The sequence below is a fragment of the Lutra lutra genome, chromosome 10 (assembly GCF_902655055.1).
Source record: "Lutra lutra chromosome 10, mLutLut1.2, whole genome shotgun sequence".
Lineage (NCBI taxonomy): Eukaryota > Metazoa > Chordata > Mammalia > Carnivora > Mustelidae > Lutra > Lutra lutra.
In genome coordinates, this window is record NC_062287.1 from 72,825,504 (window position 1) to 72,847,321 (window position 21,818).

A 21,818-nucleotide genomic window follows, 5' to 3' on the forward strand; every position below is an offset into this window, starting at 1 on the left:
GTGGAGGGTATTAAGGAGGGCATGTATTGCATGGAGCACTGGGTGTGGTGCATAAACAATGAATGCTGGAACACTGAAAAGAAATAAAATAAAATAAATGGAAAAAAAATAGTAATGGTAAAATAAAATAAGTAAAATAAAATGCTACTTTCCGTGAAAAGAAATTGGGGCTTTAAGAGAGCACTCGACATCAGAGACCAGATGACAACATTTCTGAGTTACAATCTGATGGAAACAAACAGATTTTAACACAGTACGTAAATCAACAGTTCATGAGAAAATACCTATCTTGGCAGAACATCATGAAAGGAGTTAAAAAACTAGTTTTTGATCTCACTTATAGGTGCAACCTGAAAAAGCAGGACAAGTAGAAGCAGAGAAGAATGGTGAAAACCAGGGACTGGAGGGGTGGGGGATATTGGTCAAGGGGTACAAACTTGCAATTAGCTGACAAATTCTAGAGATCTAACACACAGCATTGTGATTACAGTTCACAATATTGTACCATATATTGCAAAATTGCTAAGCGACTAGATCTTAAAGTTCTCATCACAAAAGACAGTAATCATATTGCAATATAAAGCTGATCCTTGAACAACATGGGTTTGAACTGCACGGGTCCATGGATATACGAATTTTTTTCAATTAATACGGTATAGTCAATGTATTTGCTCTTTCTTATGATTTTCTTAATAATGTTCTCGTCTCTAGCTTTCTTTCTTGTAAGAATATAGCAAATAATACATATAATATATAAAGAATGTTACTCAACTGTTGATGTTACCAGCAAGGCTTTGGGTCAACACCAGGTTATTAGTAGTTAGGTTTGGGGGGAGTCAAAAGTTACATGCAGGTTTTCGACTGCGCAGGACCCGGGTCTGTGCCCCTTAAGTCCCACACTGTTCAAGGGTTAACTATATAACTGTATCAAATCAAAACTTTGTATACACCTTAAACTCACACAGTGTGTATGTCAATTTTTAAAAAACAATCTTGTTTTTGAGGGACAACCTTAGCAACTTAAACCACAAGAAATCAGTATTAATCAGATCAGGAAGTAAGGGTTCCTCTTTCTTATATTTCTGCAATAGAAAATGATTCCAGAAAGATATACTAAGTAGCAATGCTAATGATGCAAGATTTCTTCCATTTTTGGTTTAAACTAAAAAAAAAACAAAAACCCAAATATTAGTCCCACAAGGCTTTTTTTTTTTAACATTTTATTTACTTATTTGACAGAGAGCACAAGCAGGGGGAGCCGCAAGCAGAGGGAGAGGGAAGCCCAATGCAGAGCTCGATCCCAGAACCCTGGGATCAGGACCTGAGCAGAAGGCACACACTTAACTGACTGAAACACCCAGGTGCCCCCCTCCACAAGGATTCTGAACTCCAAACTATTAAGACACAAAATGGAAGCGAAAGCAAGACTTCTAATGCGGATAAAGATTCAGGGTAATTAGAAGGAAAAAATTAACCCACTCAATCTTTAGCAGTGGTTACTAATATTTAAGAATCAGTGAAAATTCTATTTTAAATTATCCATGAAGGGGTGCCTGGGGGAGGCTCAGTCGCTTAGCAGCTGAGTCTTCAGCCCCGGTCTTGATCTCAGCAGGGTTCTGAGTTCAAGTCCCATGTTGGGCTCTGTCCATGGAGCCTACTTAAAAAAATAAATAAATAAAAAATAAAATTATCCATGAAAAACTGAATAACTGAACATAAATTCCCAAGTACATGCTTGGGAAATACATTACAATGGAAAACATCTATGACATTAATCTTTATTTTTTAAAGATTTTTATTTATTTGAGAGAGAGCAAGTAAGAGAGAGAGAGCACAAGCAGGGTGAGGGGTAGAGGGAGAAGCAGACTCCCCACTGTGTAGAGAGCCTGACATGGGGCTTGATCTTGGGACTCTGGGATCATGAACTAAGCCTAAGGCAGATGCTTAACTGACTGAGCGATCCAGGCACCCCTGACATTAATCTTTTTTTTTTTTTTTTTTAAAGATTTTTATTTATTTATTTGACAGACAGAGATCACAAGTGCGCAGAGAGGCAGGCAGAGAGAGAGGAAGGGAAGCAGACTCCCTGCTGAGCAAGGAGCCCTGGGATTAGGACCTAAGCCAAAGGCAGAGGCTTTAACCCACTGAGACACCCCCTGACGTTAATCTTAAAGAGAAACACCACCTCAGTCTATTTTTCTACTTTTCACACTCTAAGAGAATTCTCTTAAGATCACTGAATCTTTCACAAGCAAGAGATTAAAATTTACATAAGGAAAGGGACACCTGGGTGTTTCAGTCTGGCTTCCTGCTCAGTGGAGAGCCTTCTCCCCGTGCCCCTCACCCCACTCATAGTCTTTCTCTCTCTCAAATAAGTAAATAAAATCTTTAAAAATAAAATAAAATAAATTACATAAGGAAGAAAAATGTAATTACCTTTGACTTCACTCCAGAGAAGAACTTGAACATTCTGAGGAAGGAAAATATAAATTCCTCTTTCTGTCCAAGTCAGCACACAGTGCTCACTACAAAAGAAAAGGGAAGAAGTTAAGAGAATTCTAGTTTGCTTGGATACCGAAATTTATGATCTAATTCCCTGAATTCAGATCCTCACATCAGCTATTAAAGGAATATTGTAGAAAGAAGACACAACAGGGGTGCCTGGGTGGCTCAGTCATTAGGTGTCTGCCTTTGGCTCAGGTCCTGATCCCAGGGTCCTGAGATCGAGTCCCACATTGGGCTTCCTGCTCTGCGGGAAGCCTGCTTCTCCCTCTCCCACTCCCCCTCCTTGTGTTCCCTCTCTGGCTGTCAATCTCTCGTCAAATAAATAAATAAAACATTAAAAAAAAAAAAAGAAAGAAAAGAAAATACAACAGTGATCCAGTTAGTCAAGTCCTAACACCTAACAAGAGTCCTTTAAAAAAATAGCATAATATGGCACCAAACTGGGAAAAATTTAGATACATACACTAAAAACCTTCTAAAAAAAGAAAAGGTTGGTATTTTACCTAATGTTTGTTAAAGCATCTAAATTTCCCACCACTGGTATGAAAAGGGCACATTTAAAACAGACAACACACCACCACAAATCACTGCTCTAGTGAGCCACATGTGGGGATGGTAATAGTTTGATGCCCTTAGTTGTGTGCAGGCAATAAAAGGTTAAAAACTCATCAACCATCTGCCAGGAGCTTTATCAAAGTCTCTATCTTAGCTTGTAGACACTCACCAAGACAGATGTGCTTTTCCCTATTTTATAAAAACAAAAACCCTGAAATTTAGAGAGATGAAATATTACACCCAAGCACAGTCTGGCTACAAGAGCGGGACTTTTTTCTCTACACCTCACAGAATCCCACTTCTTCCCTCATTTACTCTCAGTGACCCATCCACCAACTATTACCCAGAATCTGGACTACTTCACATAACTGCATTTTCATAAAGTCATACATTTCCTAAGTGCCAAACCAAATGACCCTTCCCTTATTTCCTTTCTTCTTGATGCTCAAGCAGGGGCCAGCCCTGCTGATTGTTCCTTCCTTCCTGAATCTAACCTCCCCGGACTCTGGGACACTGCACTTTCCTGGGCCAGCTTTTCCAGTCCTCTGGTACTCTCCATCTCTGCTCATCTCTTCACATACCCCTTTGCTTGTATTTACTTGTATACTCTTTCTCAAGGCTGCTACTGTTTCTCAGATACCAATGGGTCATCTCTGCTTCTTCCCCTCAGTCAGGGCGTCCCAGCTTATAATGCTCACTCCAGCTGCCTCCCAAGGATCACAGAAGTGCTACTCCCCTCTGGGATCCTCCAAGAGCCCACGGCAACTGCTCTTCCTCCTGTGCTCACCCTATTTCCTGTCACCTGTGTCCATACGGTACTTAGTCATGTACTGTACTGCTGCAACCCTCACTTTGTGTCGAAATACCACATCTCCAACAAATTATAATCTTAAACACAGGAACACTGAGGCGCCTGGGTGGCTCAGTTGGTTAAGCATGCAACTCTTGATTTTGGCTCAGATTGTGATATCGGGTCATGAAATGGAGCCCTGTGTCACGCGCCATGCTCAGCAGGGGGGTGGGGGAGGTGGGGGAGTGTCCTGCTTAAGATTCTCTCTCCCCCTCTGCCCCTCCTCCCAACTTGTGCTTGCACATGCACACTAATAAATAAATAAATTAGAAAAAAAAAAAAAAAACAGGGACCTTTTTAAAATTTATACTCCCAAGAGTACTAAAAATGGTACTATGTGGCTATGAAACACCAGGAGTGATATTTAATAAGAACTGGGTCCTCACACAAATATTAAACATTTTGTCAATATAAGACCAGGTCACTGTCCCTATGAGAAAATAATATTTGACACAAAGATGGAAGAAATGGTCAGAATGCTAATCTAAAGGAAGAAAAACCAGAAGGTTACCTTCAGGAGCCAAAGAAGAAAAAAAAATAAGAAGCCAAAGGATCCCAAAAAAATAATTTTTTTTTTAATTTATTTGACAGACAGATCACAAGATCACAAGAAGCCAAAGGATCCAAAGGATCCCAAAGGAGTAGATAAACAAAATGATTTTGACACTAAACTTTGATACTCAGCTTCCTTAGGAAATCTTAGGAGGGGAGCTTAGGTAAGAGCTGATACTTTGCAATTTACACGTCACTTATCCTCTTGTCCTTTCACTGATAATAAACAGACTAGGACACAGCCTAAGAGCACTGCAAGGCCAAGGAAGGGAAAGTAATACTGTTTACCCCAAAGAAAACAAAGTATATAAATTTGCTTCCTTTGGGATTTGTGGGTATAACAGTAAAGGTTACCACTGGACACAAGTGTATAGGTAGGGGGAAAAAAAGAAACAGAAACAAAAAGCCTTTCTATTCATGTTTTTAAAAAAAATCTTCACTGAATTCTTTAACTGAGCTGTTATTTGAGAGACTTCTGTGTGCCTAAGACCAAGCCCAGAGCAAAGGAGTTGACAATCTGGTGCTGGGATTGATATTCGTGGTACAGTGAGACCGGTGGTGACAGAGGAATCAACAAGGTGCGACAATAGTGCCTGGGAATAAGTGTCTAATCTCATCCTGCTGGAAGAGTCAGCAGAGGCTTCAAACCGGCATTAATTACTACTTAAACTGAGCAGTAGGCAGAGCCAGATCATCAAGGGCTTTGTATGCTACGGCAGAGACTATAACAGTAGCTTTAAATAGCTTAACTCAAATAACAACTCTACCAGGAGAACCGAGCGACTGTGGCCTTGCCGTTAGAAAACATACTCTTGGGTAAAGGGCTTCCTCACCAATCACACCACAGTCAGCCCACATCTGTCATGTGCCAGAGGCTAGGCCAAGCGCTGAGAAGAATATAATGAACAAAACAGACACACAGCACTTACTAAGAGTAAAACAAGCATAAATGTTATATGAATATGTAATCATAAGTCATAATAAGTGCCATAAAGGAAGAGGGATTTTTTTGGTCTTTTTATTTTTATTTTTATTTATTTATTTATTAAAGATTTTTTTTTTTAATTTATTTGACAGACAGATCACAAGTAGGCAGAGAGGCAGGCAGAGAGAGACAGGAGGAGGAGGCAGGCTCCCTGCTGAGCAGAGAGCCCGATGCGGGACTCGATCCCAGGACCCTGAGATCATGACCTGAGCCAAAGGCAGAGGTTTTAGCCACTGAGCCACCTAGGCGCCCCTTTTGGACTTTTTAAAAGACTTTATTTATTTATCTGACAGAGAGAGAGCACAGGTAGGCAGAGTGGCAGGCAGAGGGACAGGGAGAAGTAAGATCCCTGCTGAGCAGGGAGCCCAGGACCCTGGGATCATGACCCGAGCAGAAGGCAGACGCCCAACCAACTGAGCCACCCAGGAGCCCCAGGAAGAGTTTTTAATATGCTTTATCCAATCATGAGCAAACAGTCTTCTCTCAGTAATTTTCAGGGTGAATTAGGAATATGTTAAACTGTTTACAATTTAATTTTTTTTTTAAAGATTTTATTCATTTATTTGACGGAGAGAGATCACAAGTAGACAGAGAGGCAGGCAGAGAGAGAGGAAGGGAAGCAGGCTTCCCGCTGAGCAGCGAGCCCGATGCGGGACTCGATCCCAGGACCCTGGGATCATGACCTGAGCCGAAGGCAGCGGCTTAACCCACTGAGCCACCCAGGCGCCCTACAATTTAATTTTAAAATATACCAGTATAGGCAGTATGACATATACATACATCAGTGGCAATTAGTTAACATTTCAAGAGTATTTTTATTTATTTATTTATTTATTTATTTTTTATTATTTTTTTAAAAGATTTTATTTATTTATTTGACAGAGAGAGATCACAAGTAGGCAGAAAGGCAGGCAGAGAGAGAGGGAAGCAGGCTCCTCGCAGAGCAGAGAGCCCGATGCGGGGCTCGATCCCAGGACCCTGAGATCATGACCCTAGCTGAAGGCAGAGGCTTTAACACACTGAGCCACCCAGGCGCCCCAAGAGTATTTTTTTTTTTTAATCACATTATAAGAGCAGTTAGTTAGCCTTTGATGAAAGAACCCAATCAGACTATTCTATAAAACCTCCAAATAACATTCTCTGAATCTGCATTAGAGATCTTATGCATTAACCTAAGGGATACTAGAAATAATATCCATCGATGAAATGAGACTGGGTGGAAATGGTAACATTGGCAGAACAAGGTGTAAGACTCAGCAAACCCAGCCTTTGGTGGCACTCTGTGCTGCCACTTAGCGGACTTTTGCACCTAATCCAACTGGAAGGCTAGCCGAACCCCAATGTTAGAATATGGCTGAATGTGGGGCACACAGGTGGCTCAATCAGTTAAGCATCTGCCTTGAGTTTGGGTCATGATCTCAGGGTCCTGGGATTGAGGCCCACATCCGGCTCTGCTCAGCAGGGGCTCTGCTTCTCCCCTGCACTCTCCCTCTGTGCTCTATCCCCCAAATAGATAAATAAACTCTTAAAAAAAAAAGTTAGAATATGGCTGAACGTGCTTCAAGCAGATCTTTCATGCAAGGTACTTACTTGTCAGAGCACCTAAAGGACACAGAGCTGAAAGTTTCCCAAGCTTAGAAGAAAAAGTTCTATAATTAGGTTTGTGCCTACCTGCTAAGAAACATATCTATGTGTGGCTGACTTCAGTCTGAGACTTGCTTTCATTGTAACCTCCCAGCAGAAAGGAGAGATTATGAAAGAAAGAGTATCAACAGTTCATAGCTCTAATTATCAGAAGTTCCCTGATAATTACAGACTGTCCAACTAGTTGAGATCAATTTGCAACCCAAAAAAGCAACATACATCCATGATCTTTATATTCCTCTTAGAACATTTCATGTAACATAGGCACTTCCTAAATTCTCAAAAACAGTTATATCCAAAAACCTTTTAAAAAGCTAACTGCCGGGGCACCTGGGTGGCTCAATGGATTAAGCCTCTGCCTTTGACTCAGGTCATGATCCCGGGGTCCTGGGATTGAGCCCCTCGTCGGGCTCTCTGCTCAGCAGGAAGCCTGCTTCCCTCTCTCTCTTTGCCTGCCTCTCTGTCTACTTGTGATCTCTGTATGTCAATAAATAAAATCTTTAAAAAAAAAAAAAAAGAAAAGAAAGTAGGAAAGCTAACTGCCAGGGCACCTGGATGGCTGAGTCAGTTAACTGTCTGCCTTTGGCTCAGGTCACGATCCTGGTGTCCTGGGATGGAGCCATGCGTCAGCTCCCTGCTCAGTGGGGAGTCTGCTTCTCCCTCTGTCTCTCCCCCTGGTTGGTGCTCTCTCTCTCTCTCCCTCACTCTCTCTTAAACTCTCAAATAAATAAAATCTTAAAAAAAAAAAAAAAAGCTAACCGCCTGTGAACATGCAGCAAAGAGAAAAAGTGTTCATTATTATTATTGTTTTTTTTTTTTGAAAGGTCAAAAGGAGAAACTTACCTAATGTGCAAGAGTCTGGGGAAAGACAAAGATTGGGAGGACCCAACTGTATGATCATACTGAGGATCTGATCTAGGAAGTAAACAGTCTGTTAATGATTGAATCACAACATAAAAGTATCCTGTTCCCTATACAGGAAAAGTTTTGCTGCATCTAATTCATCTACCTTTATTCAATCTACTTCAATTATACCAAAGATAACTGGTTAGGACTTTTTGGTTTCTCTAAATCTTTAATAAAAATTCTACTTCAGGGGCACCTGGGTGGCTCAGTGGGTTAAAGCCTCTGCCTTCGGCTCAGGTCATGATCCCAGGGTCCTGGGATTGAGCCCTGGATCGGGCTCTCTGCTCAGCGGGGAGCCTGCTTCCCTTCCTCTCTGCCTACTTGTGATCTCTTTCCAAAAAAAAAAAAAAAAATTTTACTTCACTCTTAGAAGGCATAATAAAATCTTTAACTAGATTTTATTCTAGATTAATCTAGAACATCAGAGATTTCAACCCAACTCCTACAGGTAAATTCCTCAAATAGTCCCTACCAGCCACACAAATCATTACCTTAGGGTAATCACAGGGAGAGGTGGTGAAGAGAGGAGTTTCTTAAACTGATGTGTACTTATAACTTCCCCATCGAAGTTCACTTCCCACATCCTGGAGCCAGGGCGAGCACAATATATTAGGGGTTGCTGGCCCGCAGAACATCTTCCAGGGAAGAAACAAGCTCCGTATTCTCCATCTCTGTCCTTGCTTCCAATTCTCCAAAATTTTTCTCTGATTCCCAAAAAGGAAAAGAAAGCAAGTTTACTCATTAAAAAAAAAATTAAAAACAATGGTACTACAAAGCAGCATGGCCATAATGTCCTCTCTATATTCATAGTAGCAGTATACTGGAAAGAGCAGCACCTTGGAAAGGTCAAAACAGGGTTCTAGCTTTGACCTGCCATTGACTATTTCTACAACAGGAAGCAAAGTCACATTAGTACTCAGTTTATTACCCACAGAATAGGGGCTCACAATTCTATCTGAAGTCCCCTTTCAAATCTACAAAATGAGTGCCAGCCAACCATTTCATACATCCTTAAATCTTACTGCAAAGTTATTTTAAAAAAATCCATCCCTAATCACCTTGTAAAAGGTGGACTCTCCATGGGAGTTGCTAAGCTACCTCTCTCACCCTGTCTCGCACCCGTCCCCACTGCCGACACCCAGGAAACTCCTCACTTTCTTCAAAAGGCCAAGTCCTTCTGAAACATGGCAACCTTGAACACTATTTCCTGATGAGTACATGAATTAAATAGAAGAGCTCAGTATACTGCCTGAGAACATGGAAGGTGACAACATAAAGAGGTCTCTTCCTAAAATCTGCTTTACTTATTCTCCAGGACTTCATTACACCATTCTTCCTCTGAGAGACTTCCTTGATGCCCATAAGCTGAATTCCATGCTTCCCTGGGTGCTTACCACGTTATATATGGCAATTGTGTATATCAGAACAACAGATTATGACTTTCTTTAGGACAAAAGCCATTTCTTACTCTTCTTTAGTTGAATTTCAAGGCACAGCATCTGGCCTACAGAAAGCACTGATCACGCACTGCAGTGTTCCATATACTCAAACTCCTCTATTAGAGAATGATCTAATATGCTCTGTAGTGTGAATTTACAAGCTGATTTTAGATATAATTCAATAAATATCCCTGTACTTATTTGTTTCGTGAATCAAACATAACCTCATAGTGTACCTGCGTACTATGAAAAATAGTAACAACGGTACATACCATGAGATCATGATGTAAAAGTGCCTCGAAACGCATACAGAGCAATCTAAGAAGCTAGGGACTTATTACTTATGTTATTTGGGAAATAAAATCTATTTCTTGCTTACGTTATAACCTCTGTGGCTTAATACAGTACTAGGGTCCAGAAGAGGGCAATGAATGTTTGCTGAGTGAACAAATAAAGGCAACTCATTCTTACTCATATGCTCATTAACCTTGCTTTCTATGTTTTCAAACAATATTTAACAGGCACAAGGCTAAGTAATTCATATACATTACCTTAGTTAATCCTTAGAACTATCTCTATGTTCTGGATGGGGAAACCAATATTTAGCAAGGCTTAAAAAGTGGTAGAGCCAGAATTTGAAATCATACTGTTAGGCTCCATTAGTCAATGTTCTCTCCCCTGTACCCTATAGTTCTTTGTTTCTATTTTTTTTATTCCTTCCTGGGCTCCACCTTGCTCATCAACAATACTAACAGAAAATAGCGAGTGTCTGGCAGGAGAAGAAAATTTATATCTATCACTTCAATTAGTTATTAAGAGCCCCCATTTAAAAAAAATGTTGGGGTGCCTGGATGTCTCAGTCGGTTAAGCGTCCGACTCTTGATCTCAGTCAGCTCAGGTCTTGATCTCAGGGTCAAGAGTTCAAGCCCTGCATTGGGCTCCATGCTGGGTGTGTAGCCTATTTAAAAAAAAAAAAAATGCTGTTTGTTGGGAGGGAATAGAGGTTGAAACAAAAAATTTTAAATATAAATGTATTTTTTAAATTATTGTACTATCCATGTCCTCCCAAACTGAATTCCACTTAACAGGAAGTGGGCATTTCTTTAAGATGTTATTCTAACAGCAGAATCTATACTATTCTCATAACCAACTCTAGCCACGCCCCTGTGAATGGGAAAATGATGATGAGCAACTCTACTGCACAGAAGGAAAAATAAGCCTCTACTTATTTAGCTCTTTATTTTAAAAAGCTTATCATATATCTTTCTATATTGGGTCCCTTGGTAAACTTGAAAATCTACAGAATAGTTAGGAACTTGGTAAAGCTAATAAATACTTTACCAAAACCTCAAGTGTGGAGTTAATGGCCAAAGGTCCAATGTCAAGGTTGTTTGAGGGGAACTGTGAGGTAAGAGCAGAGGCAGAGAATCGAGACAGAATGGTTCTAGTCTTGCCTGCCTCTTCCCAGCACGGTAATATCAGGCATGCTCTATCACTTCAGACGCCTAGGCTTTCTGATCTGAAGAATAAAAGGGTGACAACTAGATGATCTCCAATACTCCAAGTCTAACTTCATCACTGAGCTATAGTCTAAGACAAGTCAGAACCAAGTACATCCTCCTTCCCACAAACTCATGTAAACTGACCATGTGCATCTTAAGGCCTTGCCTCTGTGCTGTCCAGCTAGGTTCTCTGATCTCAGACACCTGCCACCTGTTGTAACTGGCCTCCTTTCCATGTGCCTTTCCCCATCCAAGAAAATAAATACAAAGTATACCTTCTCCCCAACCTTCCCTCTACCATCCCTGACTCTGCAGACTTTCCTTCAAACCTTTTGTAATAATCTCCTGCTTTTTAGAATAGCTGCCTTCTAATTGAGACATATGAACTCCTAGAAATACATAAAGACTTTCCAAGCCTGAATAGTTCTAAGGAAATCAATTTTCAAACCCTGACATTCTATATGCACAACTTCTTAAAATGACCTGAGAATCCACTTAATTATGTGACATTTAAGGCTGCTGCTCTCATTATGGTGTTAATTTACTAACCTGATCTTCCCCAACTGCCCTACTTAAGCCAGGCTGGCAGGTTTTAAAATATGCCTAATTCTTTCTCACTTTTCCCCAAGAGGCTGTTCCTCCCTGCTAGAACGTCCCTTCCTTCTCCTCTTACTCCAAATTCAGCCTACCAAAAACCATCATCAAAATTAGTGAAGCTGCCTGGTGGGTTCACAGGGGTTCAATATAAAATTCTCTTTCATGTAGGCTCAAAATTTTCCTTAATAAATATTCAAAAGGGTAGCTGGTCCCGGAGAATATGGTACTGGGAAAATACAATCAGGAGTGAAAATTTCCCTGCAGGGAGAATGGCTGAGGAACTTCAGCACAGGGGTACATAATATTTATCCCAAGCTGTTTCCTGTTTGGCTCTGGTGTTTCACAGCTACCTCTAAACACTCCTCCTTTGCCATTCACTGAACCTTTGCCTCCACCCTGGAGATTTTGGTAAAATATCTGTCAGCATCACAAAGTTCTTAATTATTCTTCACCCAATCAGTACAATGCTATTAAACACACAACTCTAAACAACAACAAATTCAATCAAGGAAGACTTCCTGAGCCCCCATACTGAAACAGGCCTTTGCTGGGCCTCCCCTCATGGCACTGTGACCACCCTTCACAGAGTTAACTGAACATCTGTCTCAGTCGCCCACTGGACTATCTCTGTCTCCTGTCTCTCCTGTTTTCTAACATCAGCTTGCACACAGCTGGTTCCTCATCAACATCTGTATTACTGAACAGAGGGGTTTGGGCTAGATGACATCTGAGTCTCTGAGAGTTCCAGAACTCCGCATCACCTATGACTCATGGTTGGCCAATATACCTCTCAGTGTCACACAAGAATGACCGAGTAAGTGAAGATATAAGGAGTCTTCCGTCCAAATAATCTAACTGCACAACACAGGAGTCAACCGTTGTTATTGTCTGGACAGGAAACATCACAAAGGCAGCAGCTGCCTAAAAGAGACATGACAAGGAAAGAAGACTCATCTTTACATACCCGTATAATCTCCTTCTCTTTACCTTTTAAGTGAAAATAACTGGATAGCAGAAAAACAAATTTCAAATGGACCAAAATTTAATTTGCCTATTAGGATATCGAAGTTCCACTCATTTAAAAGCTGTGACACACTTGGTTACATAACCGTAGAAGACAACTCTTAAGGCTCTGTTTCTGGTTATCTAATCTTAGAAACTGGAATGACAAAGATAAAGCAAGTTTTGGAACATGTGACAGAACTTTGTCACACAGAAAACAGTACTTCTTCCTTTGGAAAAAAAGACAAATTAGGGCTATAGCACCTGTAAGGTTCCAAATGCTTTGGGGATTAAAAATATGTTAGGAATCTCTCTCTCTGCCTGCCTCTCTGCCTACTTGTGATCTCTGTCAAATAAATAAAATCTTAAAAAAAAAAGGGGGGGCGCCTGGGTGGCTCAGTGGGTTAAGCCTCTGCATTCGGCTCGGTTCATGATCCCAGGGTCCTGGGATCGAGCCCCGCATCTGGCTCTCTGCTCAGCAGGAAGCCTGCTTCCTCCTCTCTCTCTGCCTGCCTCTCTGCCTACTTGTGATCTCCGTCTGTCAAATAAATAAAATCTTAAAAAAAAAAAAAAGGTTAGGCATCAAGCGGTAACTTTGATAGGTTACCATGACCAAATCAGAAGAATATTCTGATGTGTTAATTAAAATAAAATAATTTAGCCAATGGTAGTTAGATTTCTTCTTTTCCTTCAAAGATCCTATGTGAAAATAAGCCAAGCTCCCCATTATAACAATTTTGGAGACGAGGGACAGTAAGAATTTGGTCTGCTTTGCCTTAATGAGAGACTGGAGCATTCTGTTAGGATAACCTGAAACTTAACCCTTCTGCTCCAACAACTGTAGCAGGAAGCCTGGGACCCATACAGCTGAGCACAATCCAGGAAGTACCTTTAAGATTCAATTTACGGTACGTTACATCCATTTTGAGAAAAAATGTACCTAGACTCATGAGTTTCTTCTAAATAGGGACCAGGAGAACAAAAGCCCACAACTGATACCATTTCTATGTTTCCCATTTTGTTCACACAACTAATAAAGAGGTATCTCATTGGGGTGCCTGGGTGGCTCAGTCAGTTAAGCGTCCAACTCTAGGTTTCATCTCAGGTCATGATCTCATGGATCCTGGGATCAAGCCCTGCATCAGGCTCTGTGCTCAGCAAGGAATCTGTTTGAAAGATTCACTCCCTCTGTCCCTGCCCCCTTTCATTCTCTCTTTCTCTCTCTCTCAAAAAGAAAAACAAAAAAAGAGAAGAATCTTATCTTTATTAATAGCCTAGTATTTTTTTTTTAAGATTTTTATTTATTTGACAGATCACAAGTAGGCAGAGAGGCAGGCAGAGAGAGAGAGGAGGAGGAGGAGGAGGCAGGCTCCCTGCTGAGCAGAGAGCCGGATGTGAGGCTCGATCCCAGGACCCTGGGATCATGACCTGAGCCGAAGGCAGAAGCTTTAACCACTGAGCCACCCAGGCGCCCCGTAATAGTCTAGTATTAATGCTTAATTTAAGTGCATCATACAGGTGAATTACAGAGTACTGTAATAGACAATGTGCAAATTACTGAAGTCAGCTCACAAAAGCCACCCTTAATAACGTATCAAGTTGAATCAGGCTACTATATTTACTACACACAAACAAGTCTCCTCAAAATTAATAGCTTGGGCTCTAGATCAGTCCCCCAAGAAATATAGTAGATAAAATTGTGTTCTTCAATTGAAATTCTATAATAAGACAGTATCTTATATCTCACCCACATACACAAGGAACTGGACTGTTTCTTACCTTTGCTTGTTTGGAAGTGTTAAGTTTGATGGCAGAAACTTTCCCCATATGATCACCTACAAAAACTCTAAGAATAGCTGTGTCCCAACAGAGAGCTGTAACTTTTCGGCCTTTGTGCTCTGAAGACACATAAATTCGTTCTGGTTTCCCACGACGCTCCTGATTTAATTCCCAAACAACTACGAGACCTTGACTGCAAGAAAATGAGTCACAGAAGCAGACATTTGGCAATGGTGAAAAAGGTGCAATTTCTTTGTATCACAGTATCAATTATATAAAATATACATGCAAACTCCTGCTCTTCAAAAAAAGAGGAAGTAGAAAGTCAAGGTACTAATTTCCTTGCTTTAGTCCACCAATCCAGTACAAGAGAACTTAGATGTTCTAAATTATCTCAGTTACCCTACTCTTTTAAGGCCACTGAAATGTTGTTGCCTCATACTGACATTTTCCATAACCCACAGTGACCAACTGTCTGTCCTGGTTTGCTGGAAACTGAAAGATTTCCTTAGGACACAAGACTTTCAGTGCTAAAACTGGGACAGTCATAGGCAAACCAGGATGGTTGGCCACACTAACAAACACACAACTACATCTGTCAATTTAAACTGTATTTAGAGGGTCTTCTGGGTGGCTCAATCAGTTAAGTGTCTGACTCTTGATTTTGGCTCAGGTCATGGTCTCAGGGTCATAGATGGAGCCCCCCCCTCATGGCACTGAGCTCCAAACTTAGCAGAGAGCCCGCTTAGGATTCTTTCTCTCTCTCTGTTGGCTTGAGTGCTCACTCTCAATAAAATATAAAATACAAAATGTAGGGGCACCTGGGTGGCTCAGTGGGTTAAAGCCTCTGCCTTTGGCTCAGGTCATGATCCCAGGGTCCTGAGATCGAGTCCCGCATCGGGCTCTCTGCTCAGCAGGGAGCCTGCTTCCTCCTCTCTCTCTGCCTGCCTCTCTGCCTACTTGCGATCTGTCTGTCAAATAAATAAATAAAATATTTAAAAAAAAATACAAAATGTAAAATACACAATGTAAAATTAAATTAAATGTATTTAGAAAAGATCACATTATTTTAAAGCAGTTTCTCACCTGGTAGCTACAGCAACATAATCATCATCGTGTAAACAACAGGCAACCTGAGAAATTGCACCTTCCTATAACACAAAAGGAAGAATACTAGGCTTCTCAAAAACGTTAATTTTTTACTTTTAAATCTCAAGATTTACATTCCTCTTTGACTCCAAATGATTATTCATAACAGAGAAACTGGAACTTAACAAAAGATATTCCAAATGGTATGACAGGACTACCCTTAATCTTACCCTGTGTGAAAGAAAGAGCCTGTGCTTCCAGCCTTCCTTCTGAATGAGATTGAGTCCTCCTCCTGAACTGCCCAAAGCCAACCATTTCCGAGACACAGCTATGCTCGTGCACTAAAAACATGGAAACAGACAAGCAAGAGATCATCAAAGTCACATAACCAAATTAACTGCAGGAAACGAATACGAAGGATCTGTGTAGCAGGTTCTCCCCCCACCCTACTCCCTGCCCAGTTGGACACCACATAATGCCACTTACCCTTTCATTCTAGTATAGTGAAACATACAGAACATTTTGGTTTTAAATGTTTAACTGAATCTCAAAATGAGTGAATAGGCCCAATTGTACAAACGAGTAATTTTCTCTTAGCAAAATCCAGTTATTAGACCATTTATCTTTTGCTTAATTTGGCTAGGTCATTCCAATGCTGACCACAAAGATGAAAGATCAAGTAAGTCTCCAGGGGATAAAGCAAATGCTGTAACCATTTACTCAACGTGAATCATTTCTAGTCTACATAATTAGCACTCAAACTACCCATAGCTTTTAGTACAAGTTGGCCTGTGGAGGACACAGATGCAGGTCAATTATGTCTTCCCCAGCCCTCAGCTTAAATGATCCCTTTCCTTATCCACCAGAGAAAATAGTGGTCATACTGTACTCAATAATACCCTGTGACAAAATTTGCTGCTTGCCTGATGAACAGACACTCCCAAATCTCTCAACCTTGCTTTCCACCACAGAAGCTGGAAAATCTAAATATGCATTTACCCAAGCTGTCTTTTTTTTTTTTTTTTAAGATTTTATTTATTTATTTGAGAGAGAGAGCGAGAGCACAGACAGGCAGAGGGAGAGAGAGAAGAAGGCTCCGGAGCCCACCGTGGAGCTCAAACCCATACCCTGAGATCAGGACCCCAGCTAAAGGCAGATACTTAACAGACTGAGCCACCCAGGTGCCCCATTACCCAGTCTCTCTTGAAGCTAGGGGGAGCTATGTGACTAAAATCCAGCCTGCTAGGGTTTCTTAGAAAGGTATACCTTACTAGGTAAAAGGTAGAGTGAAGAAAACAAAGCCTTCAGGAAACAATGGATAATGATACAATCATAGTAGGGGACTTGAATACCCATTCCCATCAATGGACAAATCATCCAAACAGAAAATCAACAAGAAAACAGTGGCTCTGAAAGACACACTGGACCAGATGACTTTAACATACTCAGAACATTCCACCCTAAAACAACAGGATACACACTGTGCACATAGTACAGTCTCCAGAGCAGATCACACATTAGGCCACAAAACAAGTCTCAACAAATTAACAAAATTAAAACAAATTAAAACAAAATCAAAGTCCTACCATGCACCTTTTCTGACCAAAATACTATGAAATTAGACATCGAACATAAGAAAAAATTTGGAAAGACTACAAATACGTGGAGATTAAATAATATGCTACAAACAATGAATGGATCAACCAAGAAATCAAAGAAGAGATTAAAAAAATTACATGGAAGCAAATAAAAATGAAAACAACAGTCCAAGGGGCTGGGTGGCTCAGTTGTTAAGCATATGCCTTCGATTCAGGTCATGATCCCAGAGTCCTGGAATCAGGCTGGCATTGGGCTCCCTGCTCAGCAGGAAGCCTGCTTCTCCCTCTCCCACTCCCCCACTTGTGTTCCCTCTCTCGCTGTGTCTCTCTGTCAAATAAATAAAAATCTTAAAAAAAAAAAAAGAGAGAGAGAGAAGAAAAGGAAACAAGAGTCCAAAATCTTTGGTATACAGCAAAAGTAGTTCTAAGAGGGAAGTTTATAGCAATATAGGCCTATATCAAGAAGCAGCAAGAAAAATCTCAAACAACATAACTGCATACCTAAAAGAGCCAGAAAAAGAAGGATAAAACCTAAACCAAGCAAAAGGAAGAAAATAATAAAGATAATAAAGATTAGGGCAGAAGAAAATGACATAGGAACTAAAATATATAATAGATCAGTGAAACCAGGAGCTGGTTCTCTGAAAAGATCAACAAAATAGATAAACATACAGCCAAACTCAATTAAAACAAACAAACAAACAAAAACAGAGAGAGGACCCAAATAAAGGAAATCACTAATGAAAGAGGAGAAATCACATCACAGAAATAAATTATAACAGAGTATTATGAAAACCTGTATGCCAACAAATTGAACAACTTAAATGGGTAAGTTCCTAGAGATATAATCTCCCAAAACTAAACCAGGGAAAAAAAAATAGAAAATTTGAACAGACCAATTACCAGCAATGAAAACTGAATCAGTAATCAAAAAACTCCCAACAAACAGAGGTCCAGGGCGAGATGCCTTCACATCTTTAAATGTGAAACATTTAGGGCGCCTGAGTGGCTCAGTGGGTTAAGCCTCTGCCTTCAGCTCAGGTCATGATCCCAGGGTCCTGGGATTGAGCCCCACATCAAGCTCTCTGCTTGGCAGGGAGCCTGCTTTCCCCCCTCTCTCTCTGCCTGCCTCTCTGCCTACTTGTGATCTCTGTCTGTCAAATAAATAAATAAAATCTTAAAAAAAAAATGTGAAACATTTAAAGAAGAGTTACGGGCGCCTGGGTGTCTCAGTGGGTTAAGCCGCTGCCTTCAGCTCAGGTCATGATCTCGGGGTCCTGGGATCGAGTCCCACATTGGGTTCTCTGCTCAGCGGGGAGCCTGCTTCCCCCTCTCTCTCTGCCTGCCTCTCTGCCTGTGATCTCTGCCTGTCAAATAAATAAATAAATAAAATCTTAAAAAAAAAAAAAGAAGAAGAAGAAGAAGAAGAGTTACGACAAGAGTGCCTGAGTGGCTCAGTCGGTTAAGCATCTGCCTTCAGCTTGTGTTGTGATCTTGGGGTCCCAGGACTGAGCCGCACATTGGGCTCTCTGCTCAGCGGGGAGTCTACTTCTCCCTCTCCCTCTGTGCATGTTCTCTTTCTCTCTCTCAAATAAATAAATAAAATCTTTTTTAAAAAAATTAAAAAACCTTAATTCAGAGGGTTACACCACCCTATATTTACTGGAGCATTATCACAACAGCCAAACTATGGAAGTAGCCCAAGTGTCCATCGACAGATGAATGAATAAAGACGTGGTATATATCTACAACGGAGTATTACTCAGCCATAGGAAAAGAATGAAATCTTGCCATTTGCACCGACATGGATGGAGCTAGAGGGTATAATGCTAAGTGAAGTAAGTCAGAGAAAGATAAAATGTCATATAATCTCACTCATGTGGAATTAAGAAGCAAAACAAGCAAGCAAAGGAAAAAAAAGAGCTAGAGAAACAAACCAAGAAACAGACTCTCTCTCTCTCTCTTTTTTTTTAGGGGGTGAGGGGAGCAGGGGGAAAGGGAAAGAAAACATCCCAAGCAGGCTCTACACTCAGCATGGAGCCCAGTGGGAACCTGGATCCCACAACTCTGAAATCATGACCTGAGCCGAAATTGAGAGTGGGACATTTAACCAACTGAGCCACCCAGGTACCCCAAGAAACAGACAATCTTAATGAGAGAGAACAAACTGATGGTTACCAGAGGGGAGCTGGGTGGGAGAATGGGGAAAATAGGAAATGAGGATTAAAAGTACACTCATCATGGGGCACCTAGGTGGCTCAGTCAGTTAAGAGTCTGCGTTTGGCTCAGGTCGTGATCTCAGGGTCCTCGGATTGAGCCCCACATCAGGTTCCCTGCTCAACGGGGAGCCTGCTTCTCCCTCTCTCCCCTGCTCCTGTGCTATCTCTCACTATCTCTCCCTCTCTCAAATAAATAAAATCTTTAAAACAAAACAAACAAAACAAAACTGCTTTATGGGGCGCCTGGGTGGCTCAGAGGTTAAAGCCTCTGCCTTCAGCTCAGGTCATGATCTCAGGGTCCTGGGATTGAGGCCCGCATCGGGCTCTCTGCTCAGCGGCGAGCCTGCTTCCTCCTCTCTCTCTGCCTGCCTCTCTGCTTGCTTGTGATCTCTCTGTCAAATAAATAAATAAAATCTTAAAAAAAAAAACTGCTTTAAAAAAAGTAGACTTACCATAATAAAAAAATAGTAATAAAATTTAAAAATAAAAAATCTATAATAAACTGGGGAGGCAGGGGGTGGGGGGAGCCTTTGCCCATAGCCTTTGCCCATCTTTCCTGCTTGAGATGCTAATGGAAACATCAAGACTAGAGCCTGGACACCTATCTTGCAACTGTGACTAAAAACCAATATATGGATGATAGTGGAACAGGAAAGATGGGAGAGCCCGGTACCTCAGTGATATCCTTGGGCCACTACACTAAACGCAGAAACACTAACTTCCAACAGCATTATAAACATCCTTATTGGTTAAGCCATGCTATACCAAGTAGGACATCCCATAACTTGTGGTTAAAAAAGTCTAACTGAAATCAACCCTCATGGTTGCTGCTCATTTCGCTTTGCCTATTATGCTGCATTCTTTTGCTTAGAGCTGAGAAAGTAACTGGGTGGGGGAGCATAAGTATAAAAATGAAATTACTTAGGAACTGATTATGAAATTTTGCTCTTCACCATGTCATTCCTGAGTTTATCAGAAGAACCCAGGGTTTGAGGGGAACACATACTTCTTCCCACAGAGCTAATAGCTTTTGCTCTGTTTCCTAAACTGGAGAGTACATCAAACTCCTTTTTTTGGAATGAGCTTAGTACAACTGCAATGGTTCACACTGCTTAAAATGCAACAGGGTATACTCTATACTATTTTACTTTCAATCAAATACATTATTTTCTGAGGAAAAAAAGTAAGATTATCGTGAAGGGAAAAAAAAATTCAGCAATCAATATCATGGTTTTCAAGGATGGGAAAGAAGAATTCAAATGATAGCTCCAAAAGTAAATCCAGAAAGAGCTACGGGGGCACCTGGGTGTCTCAGTCGGTTAAGCGTCTGCCTTTGGCTCAGTTCATGGTCCCAGGGTCCTGGGACTGAGCCGAGCATCAGGCTCCCTGCTCAGTGGCGAGTCTGCTTCACCCCCTCCCTCTGCCTCAGCCCCAGCTTGTGCTCACGCACAGGCACACATGCTCTCTTGCAAATAAATAAAATCTTTAAAAAAAAAAAAAAAAAGAGGGGCGCCTGGGTGGCTCAGTGGGTTAAAACCTCTGCCTTCAGCTCGGGTCATGATCCCAGGGTCCTGGGATCGAGCCCCACATTGGGCTCTCTGCTCCGAGGGGAGCCTGCTTTCCCCTCTCTCTCTGTCTGCCTCTCTGCCTGTGATCTCTGTCTGTCAAATAAATAAATAAAATCTTAAAAAAAAAAATAGGTATTTAAAAAAAAAGAGCTAAGAACATGATACTTGTATGTAAGATATTACTAGCATAGGGAAAAATACCCAAGATTCCAGTAAACATAAAGAACTAGAGGGCAGGGAGCATATACAACAGAGCCCACAAAATATATGAATATGAACATGAAATTGATATAAGGATCAAGAAATTCACCTTTAGACGACTGGAGTCCAGCCTCAGGGCTGAAAGTAATGGATCCAGAAACTCAAACTCTGCAAGAACATGGCTGTAGGACTCTGGTATCACTGGCACAAAAGCCATTGAGCTGGAAAGTCGAAACCACCTTGAGTGACAGGCAAAGTACTCCTGAATAAAACCTGCAAAAATAAAATTTAAGAAGCTCTTTGCTCAGTCAGCATATATTTAATGGATATATGGAGAACAAAGAGAATCATGAGAAAGGGAGAAAGGGACAAGGATCCCTACTCTGGAGGTACTTAGCATCTAAGTGGAAAGAAAGCACATAGATAATATTATATGGAACCATCACCTTGTACTGTATCATTGCCTGATTCTGAAACTCCCAGATAATCAAGTCCAGAATGTCAAGGTCCTCCCTAATCCTACCCCACTCTGTTTATCTCACAGTGTGAGTAGGTAGGATAGGCAATGTAGGATTTAAGAGGGAAACTGGTCAAGCTCCTCTTTGGTAAAATAGCAACCTCGGTTGTACTTCAAGCTGTAAGTCCTCTTCTGCCTTTCGGAGTCTCTCATTAAAAGGCAATGTTCTCTAAAGGCTTCAAACTATAAACCCTATCAGCAAACTCAATAGTTACCAGCCAACAATTTGGCTTCAAAGAGTGCTTCAAAGAAAAAGACTTCTGGAACTCTTTCTCCAAACCATCAGGGGCTCAGTAAGTATCTGCTGAAT

The 21,818-nt window shown here is 41.1% G+C and overlaps 1 protein-coding gene across 4 annotated transcripts in view; it reads right to left on the reverse strand.

The window, feature by feature from the left end:
* The window catches only part of HPS5 (HPS5 biogenesis of lysosomal organelles complex 2 subunit 2), a 42,589-nt gene extending 21,325 nt beyond the window's left edge, over nucleotides 1-21,264 (reverse strand). For all 4 annotated transcript variants that reach the window (XM_047690396.1, XM_047690398.1, XM_047690399.1 and 1 more), the window contains exons 1-8: nucleotides 21,101-21,264; nucleotides 15,636-15,746; nucleotides 15,403-15,467; nucleotides 14,317-14,509; nucleotides 12,323-12,456; nucleotides 8,489-8,701; nucleotides 7,935-8,006; nucleotides 2,437-2,525 (exon numbers count right to left, since the gene is read on the reverse strand). In XM_047690396.1, the coding sequence (XP_047546352.1) occupies nucleotides 2,437-2,525; nucleotides 7,935-8,006; nucleotides 8,489-8,701; nucleotides 12,323-12,456; nucleotides 14,317-14,509; nucleotides 15,403-15,467; nucleotides 15,636-15,746; nucleotides 21,101-21,208 (985 nt within the window). In that variant the 5' untranslated portion in view covers nucleotides 21,209-21,264. The remainder of the gene's footprint in view (nucleotides 1-2,436; nucleotides 2,526-7,934; nucleotides 8,007-8,488; nucleotides 8,702-12,322; nucleotides 12,457-14,316; nucleotides 14,510-15,402; nucleotides 15,468-15,635; nucleotides 15,747-21,100) is intronic.
* Nucleotides 21,265-21,818: the final 554 nt, after the last annotated feature.